This window comes from Dufourea novaeangliae, unplaced genomic scaffold, assembly GCF_001272555.1.
Source record: "Dufourea novaeangliae isolate 0120121106 unplaced genomic scaffold, ASM127255v1 scaffold8, whole genome shotgun sequence".
Lineage (NCBI taxonomy): Eukaryota > Metazoa > Arthropoda > Insecta > Hymenoptera > Halictidae > Dufourea > Dufourea novaeangliae.
Window position 1 is genome coordinate 104,319 of NW_015373923.1, and position 22,597 is coordinate 126,915.

Below are 22,597 nucleotides of genomic sequence, written 5' to 3' on the forward strand. Positions count from 1 at the left end.
ATCATACAAACACACACTGTCGACGTTTCTGTGCGTATTCCGTCACACAGGCTACTGGCACAGAATAGCACAGAGACGATGCACGCGCTTGCGACAAGAAAACACGCGCCTTTGTGTCCCGATTAAAACCCGTTGTACGTATAACGTTTAAGGTCGGTTGATTACCTTTCCTCGTGAAGCCACTGTCACCAACTGCCGAAATTCCGTGAGATCGAAGGGGTAAGGGGAAGGGGAGAAGGGGTCCGCGAGAGAGGCTCGTGGCGCAGCGTGAGTGGAATCGGAGCGGAACGCGCGCGTGTTCGTGGCCGCGTGGCGCGCGTAGTGTACTAAGCGTTTACGCAGCGACGATCTGTACACTGGGAGAGTCGGCTCCCGCGCGTGGGAGGACGGGCAGACGGACGGCTGAAAGATCAGGCGGCTTGTCCCATCGGGCGTGCACGGCTTCCATCGGTCACCGATAACGACCGAATGCGAGATTGGTCCGCCGCAAGGCGGAGAAGATCGTCTCCTCTGTCCCGTTTGGACACGGCTCGTGCGACCACCTACGGGGAGCATCAGGTGTCACGTTACTTTTTTCACGTGGACGGTCTCCAAAGCCTGCGTGCGCGCGATTCCATCGGAATTCGAATGCGAGATTCTACGATCGGGCCTTACGATCTCGGGCCTTACACCTCTTCGTGGGGAAATCTGTAATTTGAATCCTTTTTCCATTGTTCTGTAAAGCAGTCACCCCCCCCCCTCCCCCCAATTGGACTAGGGTAAACGCAACAATGACTGAACACTTTGCCCTTTAACTCCCAGTATTGCACCGGTGCGATACTCATTTTAAAAATCGCTGGTTAATATCTAACTTTTGTCGGAGAATTCAAGTATTTTCAAGGGTTCAGGATAGTTCAAGTATTCAGCTCGCAACGCTGCATTGCTAAAAAAAGAAAAGAAGTCTAACTAAAAGTGCATTGTGTACTACAGTAGGGGTAAAACGAATGAAAGTTGTATCCACTGGGGGTATGTTCGTTCACTGGACAGGTCGCCCTATAGAGATCATTTCGTTTGCTCGGTCTCAGAGTAACTGGATTGCTCCAACGATGACGACAGTAGTTGCGATCCACGGTCATTCAGGCTGAAACCGATTCATCTCGTTCGATCAAGAAATGGCAGACCAGAAGCACGGGATCGAATCGTTCCGCGTAAAAAAAAAAGTAAAAAGAAGAAGGAGAAAATGGTAACGAGCCGTGGTCGACACGCGCGGCGCGACGCGAGTTTCGCCGATCGTCGATAAGAACTTTGGAGGCGACTGTCCGATAACCCGTTTCAGCGAGAGATTGTCGCCGACCACCGAACCACTCGGCAACCCGTTTTTCGACGTTATCCCGACCACGAGACCCATGCGATAGCGGGCCTCCGGTGACGTAACGGTGGAGGAAAGTTCAAACTAACAAGGCAGGTGTTCACTGTTCACCCGGGGACTACCCGACGGCTGAAAATTTCTGGAGTTGATCCGTGAATTCGTTACGGAATTTAAAAATCGTAGAGAATTTTAAAGTAGAAGAAGAAAGTGTTACACGTAAGAAGTCTTTTTTTGTTACCCGTCGATGCGTTTGTTGAACAAAACAAATTTAACGGGACTGTACCGTAATCGTACGGATTTACAGAAATGATGAATTAAGTGTTCCGATAATTGTGTATTAGAGTGTTTTCTATTTTTTTTAACTTAGCGACTCTGGATGTTTATGCAAACTCACGAGTTGAAGTAGCACTTAAAAGTATCATAATCGCTGAATTTTGTGCTTTAATTGTAACAAAACGACTCACAGAGCGAGGTATGTTAATTGTAGCATATGAATATCATTGAACATTATTAAACGCCTCATTATAATCCATTTTGCTGAATAAGAAATGCTATAAATGCATAAGCATCCGCGGTCTACTGTCCCACCATTATGGTGCACGCCTTGACCTCCCGGTCATCCTGAGCCATGAAAGCTGTCGAATCTGTTCGTTAAAGACCTGAATCATAGAAAACCGTCTTGTTTTGTGTCCCAAATCATAAGTACATAATTCATTCTACGTAATCGGAATTGTAACGTAAATTCAGTTTACGAAATATAATCAATTATACCGATCAGCTCAAACGGAATGACGAGTGACGACATACAAAACCATCGACATGTTTCGCAAGCGCCTGCGGATATGTTAAACATTAAACAAATCTACTGTTTTTCATTTTCTTCGTTTTTTTATTTATTTTTGGCGAGAATACTTGAGTTCCTCAATTGAAAAATTGAAGATCTACTTCACATCCGTGAAACTACGGATTCTTGCTGACAAAAGTTAAATATTATCCACTGACGAAATTTGATATATTTCTAAAACAAGTGTTGCATCGGTGCAACGCTGGGCGTTGAAGGGTTAACAGCAAAATTGTGAAATATATTTATCATAATATCGTTCCACCAGCAAGAGATTCGGCAGTCAATGTGTGTTAAATGGGAAATGAAATGTGAATGTCACCTCGATTCATCCGGATCTGTCTTCCAGTTGAACTGAAAATTCGTCACGAGTTAGGTGGTTTGAACGGGTTCCGCGTAAACTACTTAACCACTTAACGATTGAGTCACAGGTTTCGACTACACACTATTCCCGCGTTTAAAGGGCGACAAATTTGCGCCACCACGGTGCTCCACGCTCGGCTACACGTGCACTACTCGCGACGTCAAATGGCGCGAATCCGCGCGCAGAAATACGCTCTCCTTTCCGCCACGTTCGCTCCGGTTTTCGTCCGAGGAAAGCAACACACCACACACGTTCAGTTCCTTCGAGCAACAACTGCGGCAACGCGCGCCTCACGACAGACGGACGATTTAATCCATTCAGTGCTGAGGAACGACGGGTTAAGTGGCCGCGATAAATCTCGCACGGTGAATCTTAATTACCGCCCACAATAGCCCCCGCCCGTGGTAAGTATCGTTTCGTTCGTGGGGTCTATCAGGGCGCCCTAGAAAGTTCGTAGGGTTTTCGTAGTGAGGAATTTCGATTCCAATTACATTCAACGTTTGCTCCACCACGATGTTCATAGGTACTTACCCGCGCCACCGGAGAACTGTTCACTTTTTCCGATTGGAAATAATTCGTCACTTCGGGAATCTCTAAACAGAATGATCCTTGTCACTAGGAATACTCATCTTCCTGGAAGATCTGACTCTTGTTCGAGTAAAGTGAACATAACGGTATTCGATTGGGTAAACTTTTATAAGGTTACACTTTGTGACTGTTACAAGTATAAATGTCACATTCTTATCCTCTTCTTTTAGTCATTCACACATTGCCTTTAAATTCGCAATAAATAAGATCTCGTGAATCGTCAACGGTGCCAGGATATCTTTCTCCGCGGTTCGTTGATCACCCCCTCATTCTGAATGTACTTGGAACACCACTTTCGTTGCTCAAATGTTCCACGAATCCTCCAGGCTGCAGTACAGTAGTATACATTCCAAGTTTTCCACAGATCGAACCAACACGCGCGATCGACAGCGTTTTGAACACGAAAAAACGGTATAATAACGTCGACGACAAATTTCTCCTGTGTAGCGATGCATACCAAGATTATCTTGCCGTGACGCTCGACGAACGCAAGAAAATGTTGCAAAACACACGGATACCAAGTTTCTACTGACTGCACGAACTTTCCGGGGTAATATACCTGATATTTGCCCCTCACCCCCCCTCCCTAAAAACGCTCCTCTTTCAACCGCACAGTGGTGATCGGGAGTATATGTGTACACGGTGTACCAGTGCACGATCTCTTGGTCACGAGCAAGAAACATCGCGTGGAAAGCAGAGTATGTATACACCCGAGCGTATTTTCGGTTCGTCGGTTTCTCGCTTGGACCCCGAAACTGCACTCACGTGTGTGTCATGATCGTCGTCGACGGGCTTCGGTTTCACGCTCGAAGCTTGGTGTCGTCCGCTTTGTCCGAAGATGAAGTGAACCAACCAACCACCACCGAGGGGGCAAGTGCCATAAAAATGAACGGAAGTTTTAGGCGCGGGAGCAAGTGAGACGGAAAAACAGACACAGAGTGAGACAGAGACAGAGAGAGAGAGAGGGAGGGGCGAAGGGCAAGCGGTGGCGGTGGCGGTGGCAAACTGCTGGAAAAGCACGAGGAAGCAAACGGCGGTATAAACGTTACGAGACGAGTCACTACGGAATTCTCGCGCGATAGAATGGAGGTGGCGGGCGTTCCTCCAACCTCCCGTCCGCACGGTTACCTCCGGTGCTTTGCCCCTCCTATTGCAACGGTGGCGCTTGAACGCAAGTGTAAGTTCACATTAAGGTAGGTCGTGGCCAAGAATATACGCCTACCCGCGCGACACTCTTGGTTCCGTTCGTCGGAACAGAGGGAGGTGGCGGTTGAAAAATGATGATCCCCCTCGTATAAAACATCTTCGATGAAACGGTCGCGGAAGATAGCACGTGGTCCCGCGAAATAGAACCATTGTGGCGAAGGGAGGGGGGTGGGGCAGAAGAACGAGAATACAATATTTATATAAGTTTCCGCGCCGCGTCGTCGTTCCATGTGCTTGCAACATAAAAATGCTTCGGGCTTTTTTGGAACGATCGGCCTTTCACTCTTCCACCACCGTGTATCCTTGGATAATGTTCTGTAACCGCCGATACACGGTGATATTTATCGAGTGATCGATGCTAATTAGAGACCACCACTGTTCACAAGAATCACGGCAAGGATTATCTCTACGTTTGCTGCTTGTGCGTATGTATACCGTGATACTCGAGATAGAAATTGGTCTGTCTTGTACCTTCAGACACTGCTGCGACTCGCGAAGTATTCTTCAGGGGCTACGTACGTCCAGACCGAGTCACGTGTAACCAGGGTTTTGCGAAATACATATCCGTAAAAAATGATATAACATTTCAAGCCCGTTTGACATACGTGGCTGGATGAAGAGTTTGCTACACCTCTGTTTTCAGGCCGTAAGTTCGAAAGTTTCTTAATGAAGCAACGTCTATTTCAAGTGTACATATCTGCGATCAGTCCATTGCACACGCACCGCCCTACCTCTCGGGGCCCGGATCGAAAGCCGTAGTTGTAAAGGTTGAAACGTGCATGTTTAGATGGCACACCCAACGGATCGCAGTGTAAAGAAAATAAACAACGTACTGTCGTGACTGATAATGAACGGCAATCATCAGACAAAGTAGCAATAACGCAAACTGGTTGACGTATTACAATGTTTTATTGCTGACAATTTACTTGCGTGCTCATGACTTACATGCGGCAAGATTAGTCGCAAAGAAGGAAACGAAAACGTTCTCGAGGACAAAGAGGGTCACGACCGGTGTGTCGCGTTCTCGAGGCGGCGTAGGAGAGCATGAGGGTGTCGCACACGCAGAGATAAATAAACAAGTCAACGCAAAGTTTCAGTAATAAAAATTCATAATTCCTCTTCAATTTCAATAAACGTTCACCTAATACATTTGTCCTTCTTTGTACCATAGCGTATAATATATACTTCACTTATGTATTTTTTTGTTACTGTTTTCCTCGGTTAACATATGCACAGGACCTCGAAGGGCTCGTGCGCACGGGTGTGTATGTGTGTGTGTTGAAACGCCATCGTACACGCACGCATGTCGTTTATTGTGCACGTACGACGGGACGCACCGCTTCTCGTATGCTCTCTCTCTCTCTCTCTCTCTCTCTCTCTCTCTCTCTCTCTCAGCTACAGTCGTTCGCCTGTCTCCCCAATATCTATACGCATATGAAAAAACACATGTGCGCATGCGAAATGCCACATGACACGCGCATCGATAATATTCATTACACTCCACATTCTACGCGGGCGCGGTGTGTAACGCTCTGCAAAAAAAAATACGGATGCGGCGGCCACACACGTGCACACATACACACACATCCGAGTAGGGGTAGCATGTGTGTACAGTTTTCGTTTCTCTTTTATATTTGATTGAAAACCACAAGGAAACACGGTCTCCCGCACAACGATCATTAAGAATAAAAATAAGTGTGTCGTAGTAGAGTCGTACTAAGTAAATATAGTGTAGTAGTAAGTAGTAGTGGTAATAGTGATAGCGGTAGTAGCGATGATAATAGCACTGTTGGTACATTTTATCGACAGCAAAATGGATTATTTTTTCCTTTTCCGTATCTTGTTTCTTCCATCTCGTAACATAGCGTTGCAGAACTGCGTATCGATAATTGATCATTGTAGCCGTTTACCAATACCGTCGTATATACAAAGTACATACAAGTGCACCACGTTTTTTTTTCTCTCGTATGCCGTTTAACAAGATTTACAAGTAATTCCGATTTGCTTATGTATATGTATTGTATATGTATAAATATATAAATTTATATGGAGATATATAGATTTATATATTTATACGAGTAGGCGTGTATGCGTATCGTTAATAAACATACACACTCACTCACTCACTCACTCACTCACTCACTTACTCATTCCCCCCTCTTTATTCACGATAATCGGTAATTAATTAGTCTCTCGCGCGATACAACTAACACCAGAAATTTGCTTCGCCCCGAGCAACGCGTATTAGTCGAGAATTAGCTTGTGTTAATTAATGCGATCTCGTTTTACATCTTCCCGACAGTCAATTCTGATTAACTAAATGAATTAATTTACACAAACTAGCCAGTGTCAGGCGAGGAGACACGTTCCCTGTCTCCTGTATACATACAATGAAATAAATGTGTCTAGTTTGAATCATTAATATATTAATTAGTCTCCACCTAGCAACGTGTTAATTGTTTTATTACTCAATATATATTAATACGGTGGGACCAACGCGGTGTGACACCGTGGAACCTCCGTAAACAGAAATCATTCTCTATTTACCCAATTTCGAAATTCGTTATACACTATTTTACAATCGCCTATATATTATTTACAATTCTTTCCGTAACAGCAAATCATGTATCCTGTGTAAGTAACCCTAATCCACATACCGTTTCTTCCTCCTCCATCTCTTTCATCTATATAATATGTACATTTGTCGTGTATGCAAGAAAAATATCTCTCTGAATGTAATCAATTGGAATTGTATCTTTGGATTGCGACCAAAAATAGATTTAAGTAACAAGTATATATGTATAGGTGGGGTAGTTTCTCGATTAAGGATGGTCGATCATGAAAGACATTGGCCGCGCTTACAGCTCTACGAAATCGAACGGCGATGCTAACATAAACCAGTTTCGAGACTCGACACACGATAGCGAATGCTTTTTCGTTGTTTTCAATCCGTAAACCGTATTTCAAAAATATAAGTGAATAGGTATCCTTAACAGTACTAACAGGAAAGAAGAGAAAAAGAGAGCCAGTCATCGTCGAGTTAAAATCGACCATCCTTAGTCTAAATCATAATATATAAATATATATATAAATCATATATATATATATATATATATCTATGTATATATTTATATATTTGTCATCATATAGTACCTATGATGAGAATTAATATTCTTCCGATATTACTCGATATGCAAGTGCAAAAGCATTTTTTTCAATTTTTCAACATTTTTTTATACTGATCGATTTATACTGTTTGAGTTAATAAATTCTTCTATCTATCATCTACTATTGACATAGGCAAATGATTTCTCACCTGATGGCATTTTTTACATATCGCCTGCGTATATTTATATATATAATATATATAATATATTAGATTCATAAAAAAAAATTAGATATAACTGCAAAAATTCTAAGTACGTCAAAAATACCACCAGGTTGTACTCATTAATTTGTGCTATATCCGTTAAAATGTATAACGAAGAAGTACCTTTTGTCAGACCTTCTCAAAGCAGCAGCCCTATCACAGTGTGGCTCGGAGGTGAAGGCGATTTCTCTCTCCTTAAGGGGACCAGACTTATAAAACAGACTCTATTTGTTTAATTTCTTTTTCGGGTGGTTCTTGCGGAGATGGCGCAGTTTCCACGATTTCAGGAATATCGTCCTCGTTCTCTTCCTCGATATCTTCGTCGATCGGAGTCAGTGTATCTAATATCACAGGCTGAGTCTGCAACGAATTTTACATTTCGTGTTATCTTATTGTGCAATCATATCCAATAGTTCGTTTGCGCGGATTATGTACGTTAAGGTATGCACCTGCGGCGTTGTGCACCGTTTCATAGCCGGAGCCATGAAACTGGTCACGGTGCTCATGAAGAAGAAGAATCCTGCCATGAAGAATGGGATGCTATAACTTCCCGTCGCATCGTAAACGGCACCTGCCAGAGGTGAACCAATGATAGCAGCAGCTCCTCTGAATAAAATTAGAAGGCCGAATGCGTTCGTCAATTTGTCTAACCCCAAGAGATCTACCAAGATGATTGATGTCAATGAAATGTATCCAGCTGAAATAACAAAAGAATCAAAATAAAGTTATTATTCATTCTTCGCTTCGACATACAGAGTATGTGGTGTAATACTTACATATAGCTATACCGAAGAAAATGCTCATGAAAATATAAGATAGGTAAGAATGGCAAAATGGAGTTGCAGCTACTGCAACCGTCGATATGATTAAACAGATATTATTCAGCAGCAAAGAATCTACTTGTGGGAAGTCCGCGACATACCCACAAGCTACACGGCCCACGGTGTTCGTAATACCAATAATGGATAGTAAAAATGACGCAGAATTGCTTTCAATACCCTGGAAATTATATAGATTTAAATATGAATCATGTAGAATTGAAGTAAAAAACAAAGGATTATAATATGTAACTTACATCTTTCTTGGCAGCATCTACTAAATATACAAAGGGAACATACAAGCCAGCCATTCCAAACACGTTACTGATACCAATTAAAAGAAATACTGGATTCTTCAGTAGAGATACATCCATCATCGTCGCTAAAGCCTCTTTAAACGAGTCAGGCAACACCAAGCAAGGGCATAGTGGTTCTAGAATATTTTCAACTGTTATTGAAAAATCACAGGTCACTGTGTTTCTTTTGGTTGAGTAACTACTTACGTTGAGGAGCTTTCTCGACGTCGGTATCTTTAATATCACCACGAACAGATTTTGGTAAAGAAATGACACTTTGACGATAATTTGCGAGTGACTTTTGACTCTGATATTCTGGTAAATTAACTACACTGCCACTGTAAAAAATGTCTTTCCTTGACAAAGGCCGGATAATCTGTGGCTTTTCCTTTGGAATACTAGATTTGCTAGTTGTAAAGGTAATGCTTTCACCATCCTGTAACAACATATCAACATTTCAGAATGTAATGTATTGATTAGAAACATGTGAGAATGTATTGAAACAGCACATACATCAACTTCCGCGTTATTATTCCGTGAACCCATCACGCTGTTCGTCGAAAGTCTTAGGTGCAAACTTTTCCTAATATCGCCATTAGAGTTCAATGTTGTTCTGGAATTCTTAATCGCACTGAGACTTGGTTTATATCTTTCTCCAGTACTAGTTTTGCGAATTCTATCGAAGAAAGGTACAGAACCGTTCTTAGGTAAGCCTTGGACATGAGTTGTGAAAGCTGGCTGTGAAGCATTTCTAGGCATCACTGGCTTGAACTCGCTTTCAGACTTTTCTGCATCTTTTGTATCTTTGGTATCGTCGATATTTCTTTTGCTTTTTGACTTGGTGGAAATATTCTTTAAATCCATACTGCCACTATTACTAGTTGCTCCACTGGAGGAGTGTTCTTGTACTTTCACTTCCGATATAGTTGGGAGGGTTGGCACCGTTGGAACTGGTGTTAAAGGAGTTCCTTTAATATTATCAGTATTGAATGGAATGCATGTCAGAACACCTTACTTAAACAATCTTTTAATGGACATGACTGAATGAAGTGTACTAAACATTAGCTTACCAGGCACTAATTGGTCTAAATTGAAACTAGAGTGTACACCAGGATCAATATTAATAGGCATCTTCATTCTTTTCTCCATGGATCCATCAGGCAGTTGAACCATGAAATATGAACCGCCGATACTTCCACGCTCCATTTGAAATCTTTTCTCTTCTGCCATTCTTTGTAATAACGGTTTAACGGACGATGCTTTGGGGTATTCCAATGGCCTCATTAGCGCACCAAACACCTAAAATTACATACAATTTGTCGTCCACAATAATCAACAACATGAAATTAAGTCTTGTATTTCACAACTTTCATCAAGGTGACTTTCTAAGGTACTTACAGCACAGTTTAAAATAAGGCCAGCGAGAATTAAATTTGCTCCCTTCCAACTATATGCTTCTAATAACATTGTTGCAAGAGGTGCGAATGCAAATGTGCCAAACCCTGAACCACATACAGCAATGCCTGTAGCTAGAGATCTTTTGGTTTCAAAATAATAACCTACGCAAACTACTGCTGGTAAATATATTAGACCAAATCCAATTCCTGAAAGGAACAGTACAATGAAACGTGAAATTTGTAGAATTTATAAGAAGAAACTGTATAATAATGCAATATAATGTACACACCTCCCATAACACCATAAGTCAGCATAAGCATATTTACACTGGTTGAAAATGTTGAAAGTACAAATGCCACTGCGCCTAAAAAACTCCCAGCCATACATACTGCCCTACATCCATACTTATTTGTTAAAGCACTGACAACAGGTCCTGAAAAAGAATGATACCATTAAAACTCAACTATCTCCATGATTTAAAAGAAAAGTGTAACCATAATCAAGATATTTACCAGCACTAAGATACATGCCGGATAACAATGAGCCAACCCATGCAGTTTTGCCTTTCCCTTCTCCAAAACATGTAACAAATTCTCCCAGAAAAACACCAAATGTATAAGCAATACCATCTACTATCATGTTACACATGAAGGATGCAAATACCACCACCCAACCATAACCACCATCCGGTGGAGGTGGTATATCATGGTATTCACATAGTGATCCCCCTTCATCATCTGGAGATGTTTCATCACCTGTTCCATCGGTACTAGTTAATCTTGCATTCTCCTCCACAGAGTATTCACTTTCCGTCTGTAAACAGAACAAGAACGATGATTTTTCAACAATATTATTTACTAAAAACACAATTTTAACAAATAGTTTTTAAGATCTTGTTGCATTGTAGCATTGATATTTGTGTTTGCCTTGACTAGAGTAGGGGCAGTTCACCTTGAATGCAGCAAGAAAAAGCTTCCTTTTATGCTGGTGCATAAACACACAGATACATCATTGAAACTGATTAATTCATTCTTAGGAATTCTTAGAGACATTAAAGAATCATACATATGTATTTAAGACCCAATGCAGTCCTCTTTAATTAAAAGGTAAATTTTACATAGGAATGACAGAAGTTTTATAAACTAATGAAATCAGAAAAGTGAATCAACGGAAACAGTGTTCCGGAAGATGCTTCCTCGAGCGTAATGTGAGAACGAACGACAACACCGTATTATAAGAAGATTTCATAATGCAAACGCAAGCACAGATATTATATGGCTACTGTGGCTTAGGTAGGGTCCCTGAGGCTACGTTTACCCCGGATAAGGTAGCAGTTCTACCGAATCGAATAATGAGAAAACTATATCGATCGTTTGATTAAACGAACCGTACTTCCGTAATTAAAAAATTTCGAGGGCCATTGAGTCTAATGAACCAGACTAAAATTGACAAATTCGTTTATTCTTTGTTTTAAAACGTGTCACACTAACACACGGTTTTATTTGCAGACATTTCGAACGGCTACAGGATTCCCGAACAATGACCTCAAGTGACGACACATTAACAAATTGAACGTAGCTAACATATACGAATGCATCGTGAACAGAGTTTAAAATTGTCTTCGATGCACTCAAAATATTCTACGTCTGAACAAAATATTTTATTCCCAAAAAATAATGTTTCTATTACTTTTTTACGACATAATTTTGTACTTGATTTTTTTGATTGTTTAAAAAGAAACCACCCTGTTCATTTGAATACCTGGTCGGCAGTGACTTAGCCGAATGGAAGGAAGGTCAGTACGATCAGCTGATCCGCTGTCATTAGAATCGGTAAGGTGTACGCCACCTAACGTGAGGGCAAAGGAACTTCGACGAGAGTATTGTTTTCGACCTTGTTTTCCGTGGCGGTCGGCATCGTATTCGCGACGGATGCAAATCGTGAAAAAAGTGAGGACAGTGTTGCAAAAGTATGTGGAGAAACTCGTACGTGTGCACACGGTGTGCAACTCCGTATTCGCTTCGCGGGGATCCTCGTTAACTCCGATGAAAGTGTAAATTACGCTGACTGTCAAGGCTAAGTCACGTGTCGTCCCCAAACGAGCAAACAGACGAACGAGAGCGCATCGTAACGCGGCCAGGCGAATGAGATCACCCGAGGATGAAAGTTGAGGGGCGCGTATACTATACGCGTACGCATGTTTGCTGGTCAGCAGGCAGGCACGCACGCACGCACGCAGCTACCAAATAAACACGAAACTTCGAAACGTACCGTGCTGATCTTCCGCACGCGACGCGAGCCGTACTGGCTGTACTGCGACTTGTTGAGCGACACGCGCGACATTCTATGATCGCCTTAATGTCACACTCTGCGCTCCTTTCGTCGTGTTGGCCTCCACACACAACCGTGTGAAGTTCTATTTTCGTAGAAGTGCACGCAGCTGCGCGCTGTATGCTCTTCCTTCTCGTTACTTTATCCCGCAAGGTTTCCTACGCTACTGCCACTTTCAGCGCGCCTTAAACTGCCCCTGTGCGATCGCCAGGAGTAGCAGTATCAGTCGTCAAAATCCGCTGCCATGTCCGCTGTTGCACTCGCGCGCCCCGTGTCAGCCCCTCTAACGTACTGGCATCGCGTGTCCCACTCGGATTCGAGTGGAACCAATACTGAATACAACAAAAGAACCAGTGTCCAATACGGAAAACACAGGTTTTTAATGGGAATCGAGCGAACGTTAATTGTGTCGTTGCCGCACGGGTCACAACGGATATGCACACAGAGTACGCGGATGATGCGCGTTCTAGCTCAGGTCTTCGACGAAGTCCAGCCACGAAACATTGGATATGCACGCTAACGAAGCAACACTACACACCTCGTGAAACAATACGGTAAGATCGAATTGTCATGACAACTTCTCGGTCACCGAGGCTGCTGGCTACTCGTAGACGTGTGTATAACTGCTGCGTACCATAGCGCGCGCCACGGAAATTCTATTTATACACGAACACCGTGGTGTATAGCGTTCTTCCTCGAACAAAGTAACTTTATTCCGACTACGCGTGCAACGTCCTTTCTTCTGTCATCGCGTTCATGCGATTCTCGTGCATTTTGAGACATCCAAACGTTCGATCGGCGGTACGTCGAGGTATCAATAGGGGACTGTTCAGAGTTCAGAGAGCCACTGACGGTTACGAACGTGTGGTGCGTTTGCGGTAGGTGTTTTAATCTCGCTCAGTTTTCTAGGTGAATTCGATGCACAGGAAGGACTGAGCGGCACGGCCCTCGACAAGGATTTAAGTACTCGACGAACAAAAGAAGCTTCGCACAACGAGAGAGCACGGAGCCCTCGTTGAAGCGACACTGATCGCCCGTGCGCGAAAAGTTAACCTATAAATGCGAAGCGTCGCACAGGCGTCCCCACCCTGTCACAATTACGTGGCGCGACACCAGCCGATACGATACAAATCCGCCGTCGTTCATGGCTCCGAAAGACACCTTGAATCGTCGAACAACCATGGTCTCATTTTTATTTTACATTTTAAATACGTTCTAATCGAGCGAACCGAGAACCGTGTCTCGTTCAAGTGAAATTGAACAGGAGAAACGTAGACGCGAGAATAGAACGACATTATCGATTTCATAGTTAATGACCATTTTAGAAATTCTGTTTTAATGTGCGTAGTACGAGCGAGCTTTTCGATACCAAGTGATTGATTCACTTAAAATGATTTGTGACCTTCCGAAAGTGTTACATAAACGGACGCTACGAAGAAGTATTAGAAAGCTCAGATAATGATGTAAACAGTTCGACGAATTATACAGCCCTTCCTCTCTTCGGCATATATTTTAGAGATACGATTCAGACATTTAAACTGTACGCTCTTCGATTTTTCCTGTTTTCTACCTTTAGTATTATCATCTTTGTATGTTTTGAAAAGAAAGTACAAAATCATATTAATTGTACCGCCAATAGACTTTACGATTTCAAGTCCAAGATTGAAAGCTGGTCTTCGATCTATTGAAACGGGAAGGATTAATCTGTTCGTTGAATTATCTTTGAAACACTTGTACAGTACAAAAACATTGGTACACGTGTTTAGAGGATTAACTCAGCATATTCCGAACAAAACATCATGGTACTCTCACGACTAAGTAAACCGATAAACAAATACACTAACATCGACACGATAAATCGAGAATCAAATCCTAAGGAATTGACGGAAACGCCGGATGTTCCGTAAGAAACCGAACTCGGCTTTGTCGACAAAGGAGCATAAAAATAAACGGCTCCGTGACATTGCGTTCTATGCAATGCCAAAAACCTTTCAGCAGTCATGCCCATCAACTCGATGACTCGCATCGTTGTTTCAAAAGTTAGTGTTAAAGGTAAAGAAATGGTAAGAAGACAAAAACGTCAGCCAAAAGTGTAAACATAACCATGTTCGAGAAGTTGAGACTTGGGACTCGACTCCGGTCTGTACAAATCTTCCTCATTCTGAATTATTATTATTAATTCTTTCATCTCATGCACACATTGCTCCAATTATGGTTTCCGCTAGCACCTAGGATCCTTATGACTGAAGCTTGAATTAAAAAGATTCAATAAAAAAAATTTGAGTCTTATGTCACTGTAAGTAAACAATTTTATTTTCTTATTTTGACTGATTTCGGAGTGTCATAATCAACCCCTTTCCAGTTGTACCATGAATTTCGGATCACGATGTATGAGTTTGGGTTTCCCAATGGTAGTATTCACCCATTAGCCGAGGGAACGTAGCTCAATGTCACTCGGCACTCTCTGTCTACCGACGATGATTCACATTGACTGGCGTAGTACGCGCGAATCAGCAAGTTATTTACTAACGAAAGAGCAGCAACTGAAAACTTACGTTGAATGTTTCGACGCGTCGTTCCGCGTAAGCCATAGTCCGCTTGTACCGCGTTAGAGCGATATTTAACGGACACCGGGGAGACGAGCCCACCTCGAGCACACAACAGCAGTTTATGCAATTTTTAGAGTTAGCCGTTTCGAAACGTTAGCTCACCGTGCAAATATTTGCTGGCAGCGCTCGTACTTTACGATGAAAGTGACAGTTCCCACAGCCACGGTATTACCAGCTGGCTACGAGATGTCACGTTCAAGATCGAACGACCGAATAGCCGGACAAGAAACACCGTGTACCATAAAGCGGCCATATCCGTAGCGTGACACGGACGCCAATAATCTAAGTCGATGCTTACACCACCATGAAATTGATCTTGCACGCGAGCTTACCGAAATATCGTATTATCAAGATTACCGGCGGCACATGGAATCGCGGTTAATCGATAGCCATCTGTGTTCCCGTTCGTCCAACGAAAATCAACCGACGATCGAATTACAGCGTCGGTGAAGTAGAATGAATAGAGGGAATGGTCAAGTAAACATTCTGAAGATGATCTCGAATAACGCACACATAGTGGTCGAAACACTCGGGAAGAGTCAGCGGACGACGACGAAAAGGGAAGAAGGAGGTAGTACACGCTGGAGGAGAACTGGTACCACTGTACTTGGATCACGCGAGCCCACTGTGTGCTCCATCGCGTTCCACGATGCTCGTGTGTCGGACGACGCTTATGAATTAATTAGATAATAACCAGCAACAATTAGAGCTGAAGGCACGAGCACATGAGAACACCATCTGCTTCTCATCGCCGCGGAAAAATTAGCGGCCAAGCCAGAAGAACGGCATACTCTGACAGATCCAATTCGCGGTAATTGACGAAACGCTGTATGCTTTAGTCTTGATCATCATGACTAACAAGGAAATGTTGTCGAACCGATATACTTCAGATTTATATACGTAAGATTGTTTTGTTTTTGCAGAGAAACCACAAAGTATTACCGAATAATATTTCATACAAATCTGAGTATTCAGTTGTGACAAGCCGAGATTTAACCGACGAACAGATAAAACCGTAACGGCGAAGCGGTAGATATTCTTTGTTTGCATTTCTCCCGCGTTACGGAGCGCAAAACAAGATCGACAATAAAATCGCGACGGGGCTATTGTTTACAACGAGTTAGCCTCTTCTGCGATGTCCCAGTTTGCTTAGGACCGGGGAGATACTAGGGAACTGCGATAAACAATGTGTGCAGAAAGGAAGAGCAACGTTCTCGCGGATTGAATGAATCACAATCCTATTTGTTCGTATATACGCTCCGATTATCATATAACCGCACCGAATTGTATTGGCAATATTATTTTCCGTATTTTCTTGGAGAAAGTCTCAGTGTATGTGCTAGTCTCGAATCGACTTTTGCCCTGTGTTATCTGGCTCCGTATATAGTCCATTTATATAATACTTGTAGAACGAAAACCTGGTGAAACTGCGGTACTGCAGCGAGTATCTATGTAGGTACAAGAGGAATTGCCGGATAAACAAGCGATATTGTAAGCGACGGAGTGATCCAACATAATCGAGTTTGAACAGCCTGAGGGAATTACGAAAAAATCCACCGTTTTTAATCGTTACGATAAGTCGTGTATTTGTTCTATCATTATCGTCAAGAACCGTCGCCAGGTTCATCGATCTTGTTAATTGAACGCCCCATTTCGTTAACGGATATCACCCGTTTGAGACTCGTGCGCCCGACTATCGAGGCCAATCGACTTGCGTCACGGGGCAACGTGTAAACGGTAGGACCCTCAAAAATAGGTAATTCAATCGTGTCCGCGGAACCTACACATAGCCTTGTTTGCGCGGTTTAACATTGGCTGACCGACTAGCTGGCGGGATAAGGGAAATACTCGACATCGATATAGAACGATAACGAATTCAACAAACACTCAAAAGATAAGGTGTTGCTCGCGAGTAATAAAGTACATCTTAATCCGGAGCTCGGTACGAATACGTTGTAAACTGGCACACGTGATACAGTGCACGACAAATGAACGCGATGTAAAGAGACCAATGACAGGATATTCTAAGAATTTTTCGATCAAAATGTGTACCTACAAATGCATATTGTATAAATGGAAATTTCAAAAGAAACGATTATCGTCCGTCCTTGTTATCGCACAGGCTGAGAATAAGCCACTGAAATTTGTTGAGTTTATCACTTAATGCACATTTTAACATTTCTGCTACTACTTTTTCAGAAAGCATCGATGGGCCAATGTGTATAGCAAAATGTACAGTCTTCTATTTTCGTAAAATATAACATCTTTGAGGAACCGAAAAGAGTTGCTCAGAAGAGCGAAGCCGCTTTCGTTATACACAATTTTGGGATACTACTGAAGATAAGTTCGATAACGAATAACAATTTAATGGTTCTATAACTATAAAATTATCCAACTTGGTGTAAAAAGGCGTATGTACCAAAAAAAGCTTTGTTACGTATCGACTCGAGAATCATTGGAACACCATAAAACAACCCCTGGAGCAACCCTTCCCTACTTTTATACTCGCAACGTCAGGTTCAGTGGCGAATTATCACTGGTCCTCGTTGGCCAGGCAACACGTATGCCACTTTCACTTGCGCGTTTCACGATTAATCCGATCGCACCGTCGGTGTATTTTCTTATTTACCTTGAGATTCCGTGGTAACCGGCCTCGCAACACCGCGAGTACGTCACGTGAAGTTTATCGAGGATGCCTCGCGGTGCCGCGCGAAGAATTTCGAGCCGAAGCGAAAATTTCGCTCACGAAGGATCTTGTGGAAAAACACGCCCACTAATCGGTCGGTGCCGCCGTTTCGCTATCGAAACGATTCTAATTCGCGCTAATTCGGAAAGATACCACGTGGTCGGTTATGCATTCCCGTTCTTTCTGTTGAAATTCAGTAACCGGATTAAAGAGCTTCGCGGAGGAGGTTAAAGACAGTGCCAGTCATTTGCTTCGACGTGGTGCACAGGGGGAGTTTTGTAAGTGTACTGTGGCGCAATTTTTATTTTACATTTTGGAGATAATAGACACGTCATAATAAACAATTTCAAAATGAAGTTAAATCTCGAATTACGTTAATCCACGACCATGTAATGTGATCATGGAGTATCTTTAAAGTGGTTATATATATATATATATGTGTGTATATGTATATCTTTGAAACAACAGGTCTTTGGATCTCACGTTTATTAGATCGTTTTCTCAGGACTGGAAATATAGAAGACTGCACGGACACGATCGAAATTCGATATGGACGTGTGACACATGCAATCTCAACGACGGTGTGAAACATTTCGCACGCGTAGCGACGGGAGAACCAATGAAAAAATCTTGACACGGCGTGAACAGCGGATTGTGAAGGAAAAATTTACATACCTTATTCTTAGGCGACATGGCGCGCGGGGATAGCAACGTTTTGACAGGAACGTCCTATCCGAACGAAGATGCGACGAATACACCCCTCGTGATGAGCGAGTGAGGGAGGAAGAGAGAGAGAGAGAGATGGCCAGGCTTCGCGCCACCTGAGTGGACAGCGTCCAGCCGCGGTACAAAAGACGAGCGATATGAAAATGCGCGCCGCTGTGTGAACCCACCGGCTTGGACTTATCGCGGGACCGTCGGAGTCCATCCGATTCCCCTACTCTATGGAATCGCCATCTCACTCCATTTCCCTTACCGAGTCTTCCTCCCGTGTCCTATCGTCTCTCGTTTTTGCTTTATAGTCTCCCTCTTTGTTCTCCGATTACCCTCTCTATACACCAGGCCGTTTTTTTTCTCTTTTCCTCACGCCGGAGAGACCGGCCAGTCGTCTTCCTTCCGCTACAGATTTCCACGCAGGGCATTAGTCACGATATTGTCGCACGGACGGGAGAAGGGGGGACACACAGAAGCGCACGAAACAAAGCGATCTATCGCGATAGGTACAAAGTTCTAGCCCACGAGCCGTACCGATATTACATTCCGCGCGACGGGTAGTATGTACAAGATATCGCGCTCGGATGAAGATCTTCCTGGCACTGTGAGCTCGACGATAACCACCCGGCGTATGCTACTGTACCGCCAAAGTGTTTGCGATGCTGCACACGCTGGCAGTCCGCGGATACCCGACGATACTCCTCCAGAGTAGGAGGAAAATCGGTGGGGAGTAAGCGCGCACGTGGAAAACTTTGAAAATGAACGCTTTTCCTAATTCCGTTTGGAACCCGATACAATCGACTGGGAGGCAGGAGGGGGAGTGAGAGAGAGGGACAGAGGGAGTTATTTTCTAATTTATACGTTCGGGAGTGTTTCTTCGTCATGGAGTTCGGGCGCAGATGTGCGAATACGTCTCTGTTTTATGACGAAAATAGAGCGCCAAATCGTGTCCGTTTGGTTCTCGCAGTTTTGCGCTCGCGAAAACGTCGACCTGAACCCGGTCGAGGTTTTTCTACGATGAACACTGATCTAGGCCCGTCGTCGTCGAATTTATAAGCAGGGAAAATCGAGGGCGGTCAATAGCGACGGACAAATCGGTACCATGAGAACTAGAAACTAGGCAATGAAACGCTTGTTCAGTTGGACAAATAAGGGGAGTATAACTACAGATAGACGAAATTTGTTACAATCTCGAATAGCGAATGACAAAAAAGACTGACGTATAAGTGTTTCATTGCAATGGTCATTTGACTATTAATATCAGAGAAGTAGAATAAACAGAGAAATAGACTCTTTAAAGGTCAGAGGAATATCCACCAATGGTAACCCAAGACATCGAACATGGAAGGCAACCATCAATTTTAATTTTCCGTTTACGTTTAAATGCTAATTCGTCGTCCCTGATAAGCAGCCACGATAACAGGCACTCGAACATATTAAATGTACTATGTATAGAAAACAACTTACAACATTGTTGGTCGTTGATTTCGTATTGATCTGCAAGCCATCGTCATCGCCGATCTGCTCCCCGATCTGTTCGCGGCTGTTGGCGGGGCCCATTTCGGCGCCACGGCGCCTATTCGATCCTCGGTTGTCACTGTTTCAAACCGATCAAGACCACCCACAAGATCCCGGTTGCCCGCCGTCCCTAGGGACGAGGAACGACGCGCGGATCACGAGCCGGATGATACCACCTTTCGGGCGGTCCGGTGCGGCCCCCCCCCCTCCCGATCTATAAGTCCTCCATCGGCGTTGTAATAAAGTCCTGGAAGTTGTAGCTGCTGCTCGACAACAGCTCCTTCCGGGCGTTCGCACGTCCTCTCAGTCCATCGGTGTAACCAGCACCACACGTAGATCGGCGGAAACGATCCTTCACCGATTCAAGGATATCTCTTCACCGCGGCCCGACTCTGATCATACGTCACCGGTCGTGTTCTTTTTTCCCTGTTCTCGTTTATTCTCGATCTACCCAGTGAAAAACTGTAACACCGACCACCAAAATCCCGATCGTTCGAACCGACGATAACTACACGACCACGACGAAGACGTCGTTTTTGCACCCCGCACGGGCCAAGTCCCACGGAATTCTATCCACGTTTCGAACCCTTTTCCCCGCCGATCCAATCGAGAATCCTCTGGCGATGTGTCGTTGTCCACAGAGGAAAGTTTCTTTACTCTTTTTCACGATTCAGCCAGCTAGGTAGACGATGAAAATCCTGTCGATGAGAATTTTCTCGCAGACGATCCCGCCGCGGGTGGGTAGCGCCGCGGCGCCCCGGGATCAATAAAACGACCGCCCGGCCGTCGCCTTTCCTAGGTCCTGCCTGCCTGCCTGCCGTGATCTCCCGTTTGCGCGACGCCGGACGTCGCGACGGCGTACCCTCCTCCCTCCACCGCCCACCCTTGTCCTCCCCGTTCGTCGCGTTTGCTAAAACGTCAAGGCATGGCCCATGGAGCAGGCGCGATCACCCATCGCGCACGCCCCCACGCGGTCACTCCCCACGAGTCTGCGCAGGTCGATTATCGACGCGATTGCTCCGTGTCGGTCGGTATTACCATGCGTCTATACCTATCTCTAGTCTTCGTCCTCCTCTTTCTTCTTTCCTCTCTTGGGTCATTTACAATTCCGTTTGTCCGTTTACGCGAGATAATGAAACGGGATAGCGCGGGACCCTACTCGTTGTTGCTTTTCAGAAACATTTAGTTCTAGAAAATTTGATAGGTGCACGATACTTTGGTCATAACCCATTTCACCGGAGTACATAACGAGAAACACGATTTGTACGATTGTGAATTTTTTCACGGGACTCATCTTAAATCGTAGACGTTGACGTTTAGAAGCTCATTGCATCAATTCTTCACGTTGGGTGCAACGAATTGAAAAAGATTTGTAGTTTTTTTCTGTAAAATCGATATACCTTCCTTAAGGCACTACTTTGTTGATAAACATGATTTTGTTAGGATCGATGACCTTATATGACTTGTGTAATTTATTTAAGAACAAAACAGCTGCATTTTGATGCAGGTTTCGATCCCGAACATGTCGATTCAACTATATTGAATGTCGCGGGACTTTGCCACATTTCAATTGCTCTGTATCTGTAATTTGTTGTGCTGTTAATTGCTGGGTTTGTCGGAACGAGAGATCGGTATCAGTCGGAGGCAGCAAAATGCACACACGTGCAGTTGCATACGTTGTTGGGGTTGCGACTCGGAAACGAGTTACCGCAGTGTTCGTTGTTGTGGCGTTGCCGCAGCCTTCGAATTCGAAGGTCGCGAATACACAATGAAATTTAGAGTAACGTGTCAAGCGTTTCTAATGCACTTTTCTATCGATGCATTCTGTATACCAATCAGGTGTTTGTAATACAATTACGATGCATCGGGTGTCGTCTAAAAAAAAATAAAAAATAAAAATTAATGTTCAATATGAAATAAGACGTTTCCTTTTACGGCATCAATTTAACATACTCCATGTACACAGTAGTGTACGAACAATTATTTAATTCCACAGAAAATATTTATGCACACGATTACGCCCCGCTACACAACTTTTCCCGTGTAATCGATTCGGTGCTACGCCATACGCTATTCCACACGATTGCTTTTGTTTTATAGCTGCATGAAACAGATCGATATTCGACAGTTCTTGGACCAGTCACGAACATGTTCCAAGGAAATGTCGGACAGCCCCCTCCCGCTCCACCGCCAAAATCCATTGCACCGCGAAGTCTCTTATCATCTACATTCTGGTAATATCCAAGAACACCTGACTAATATTTCTCGGTATGTCGATTTTTCGCTTGTCAGTCAAGGATTAAGGCCCAACCCCGATCAGTTTCCAAGATAGATCCCACTACTGAAAATTTTTCCACGATAAGGACGCTTTTTAAAGGCCAAGACCTTGGCCATCAAGTTAGTCTTTTCCGAGGACGACATGTAATACCGTACATTTAGCACTCCGAATATTCAGTTTATAACTTGTGAAATAGTAAAAATAAGTGTAATTATTAGAAAACAATAAAAGT

The 22,597-nt window shown here is 43.6% G+C and overlaps 1 protein-coding gene across 1 annotated transcript; it reads right to left on the reverse strand.

Annotated features, from left to right (window-relative positions):
• Positions 1 to 7,690: 7,690 nt before the first annotated feature.
• On the reverse strand, positions 7,691 to 13,042 carry LOC107194748 (monocarboxylate transporter 3). Its single transcript, XM_015584423.1, has 11 exons — positions 12,501 to 13,042; positions 10,742 to 11,042; positions 10,519 to 10,662; positions 10,230 to 10,435; positions 9,902 to 10,130; positions 9,345 to 9,799; positions 9,039 to 9,267; positions 8,793 to 8,968; positions 8,494 to 8,716; positions 8,167 to 8,414; positions 7,691 to 8,077 (listed from the first exon to the last, which is right to left on the reverse strand). Exons 1-11 carry the CDS (start codon positions 12,570 to 12,572, stop codon positions 7,928 to 7,930), a joined length of 2,433 nt encoding a protein of 810 aa, XP_015439909.1. The 5' UTR covers positions 12,573 to 13,042; the 3' UTR covers positions 7,691 to 7,927.
• Between the last annotated feature and the right edge of the window lie 9,555 nt (positions 13,043 to 22,597).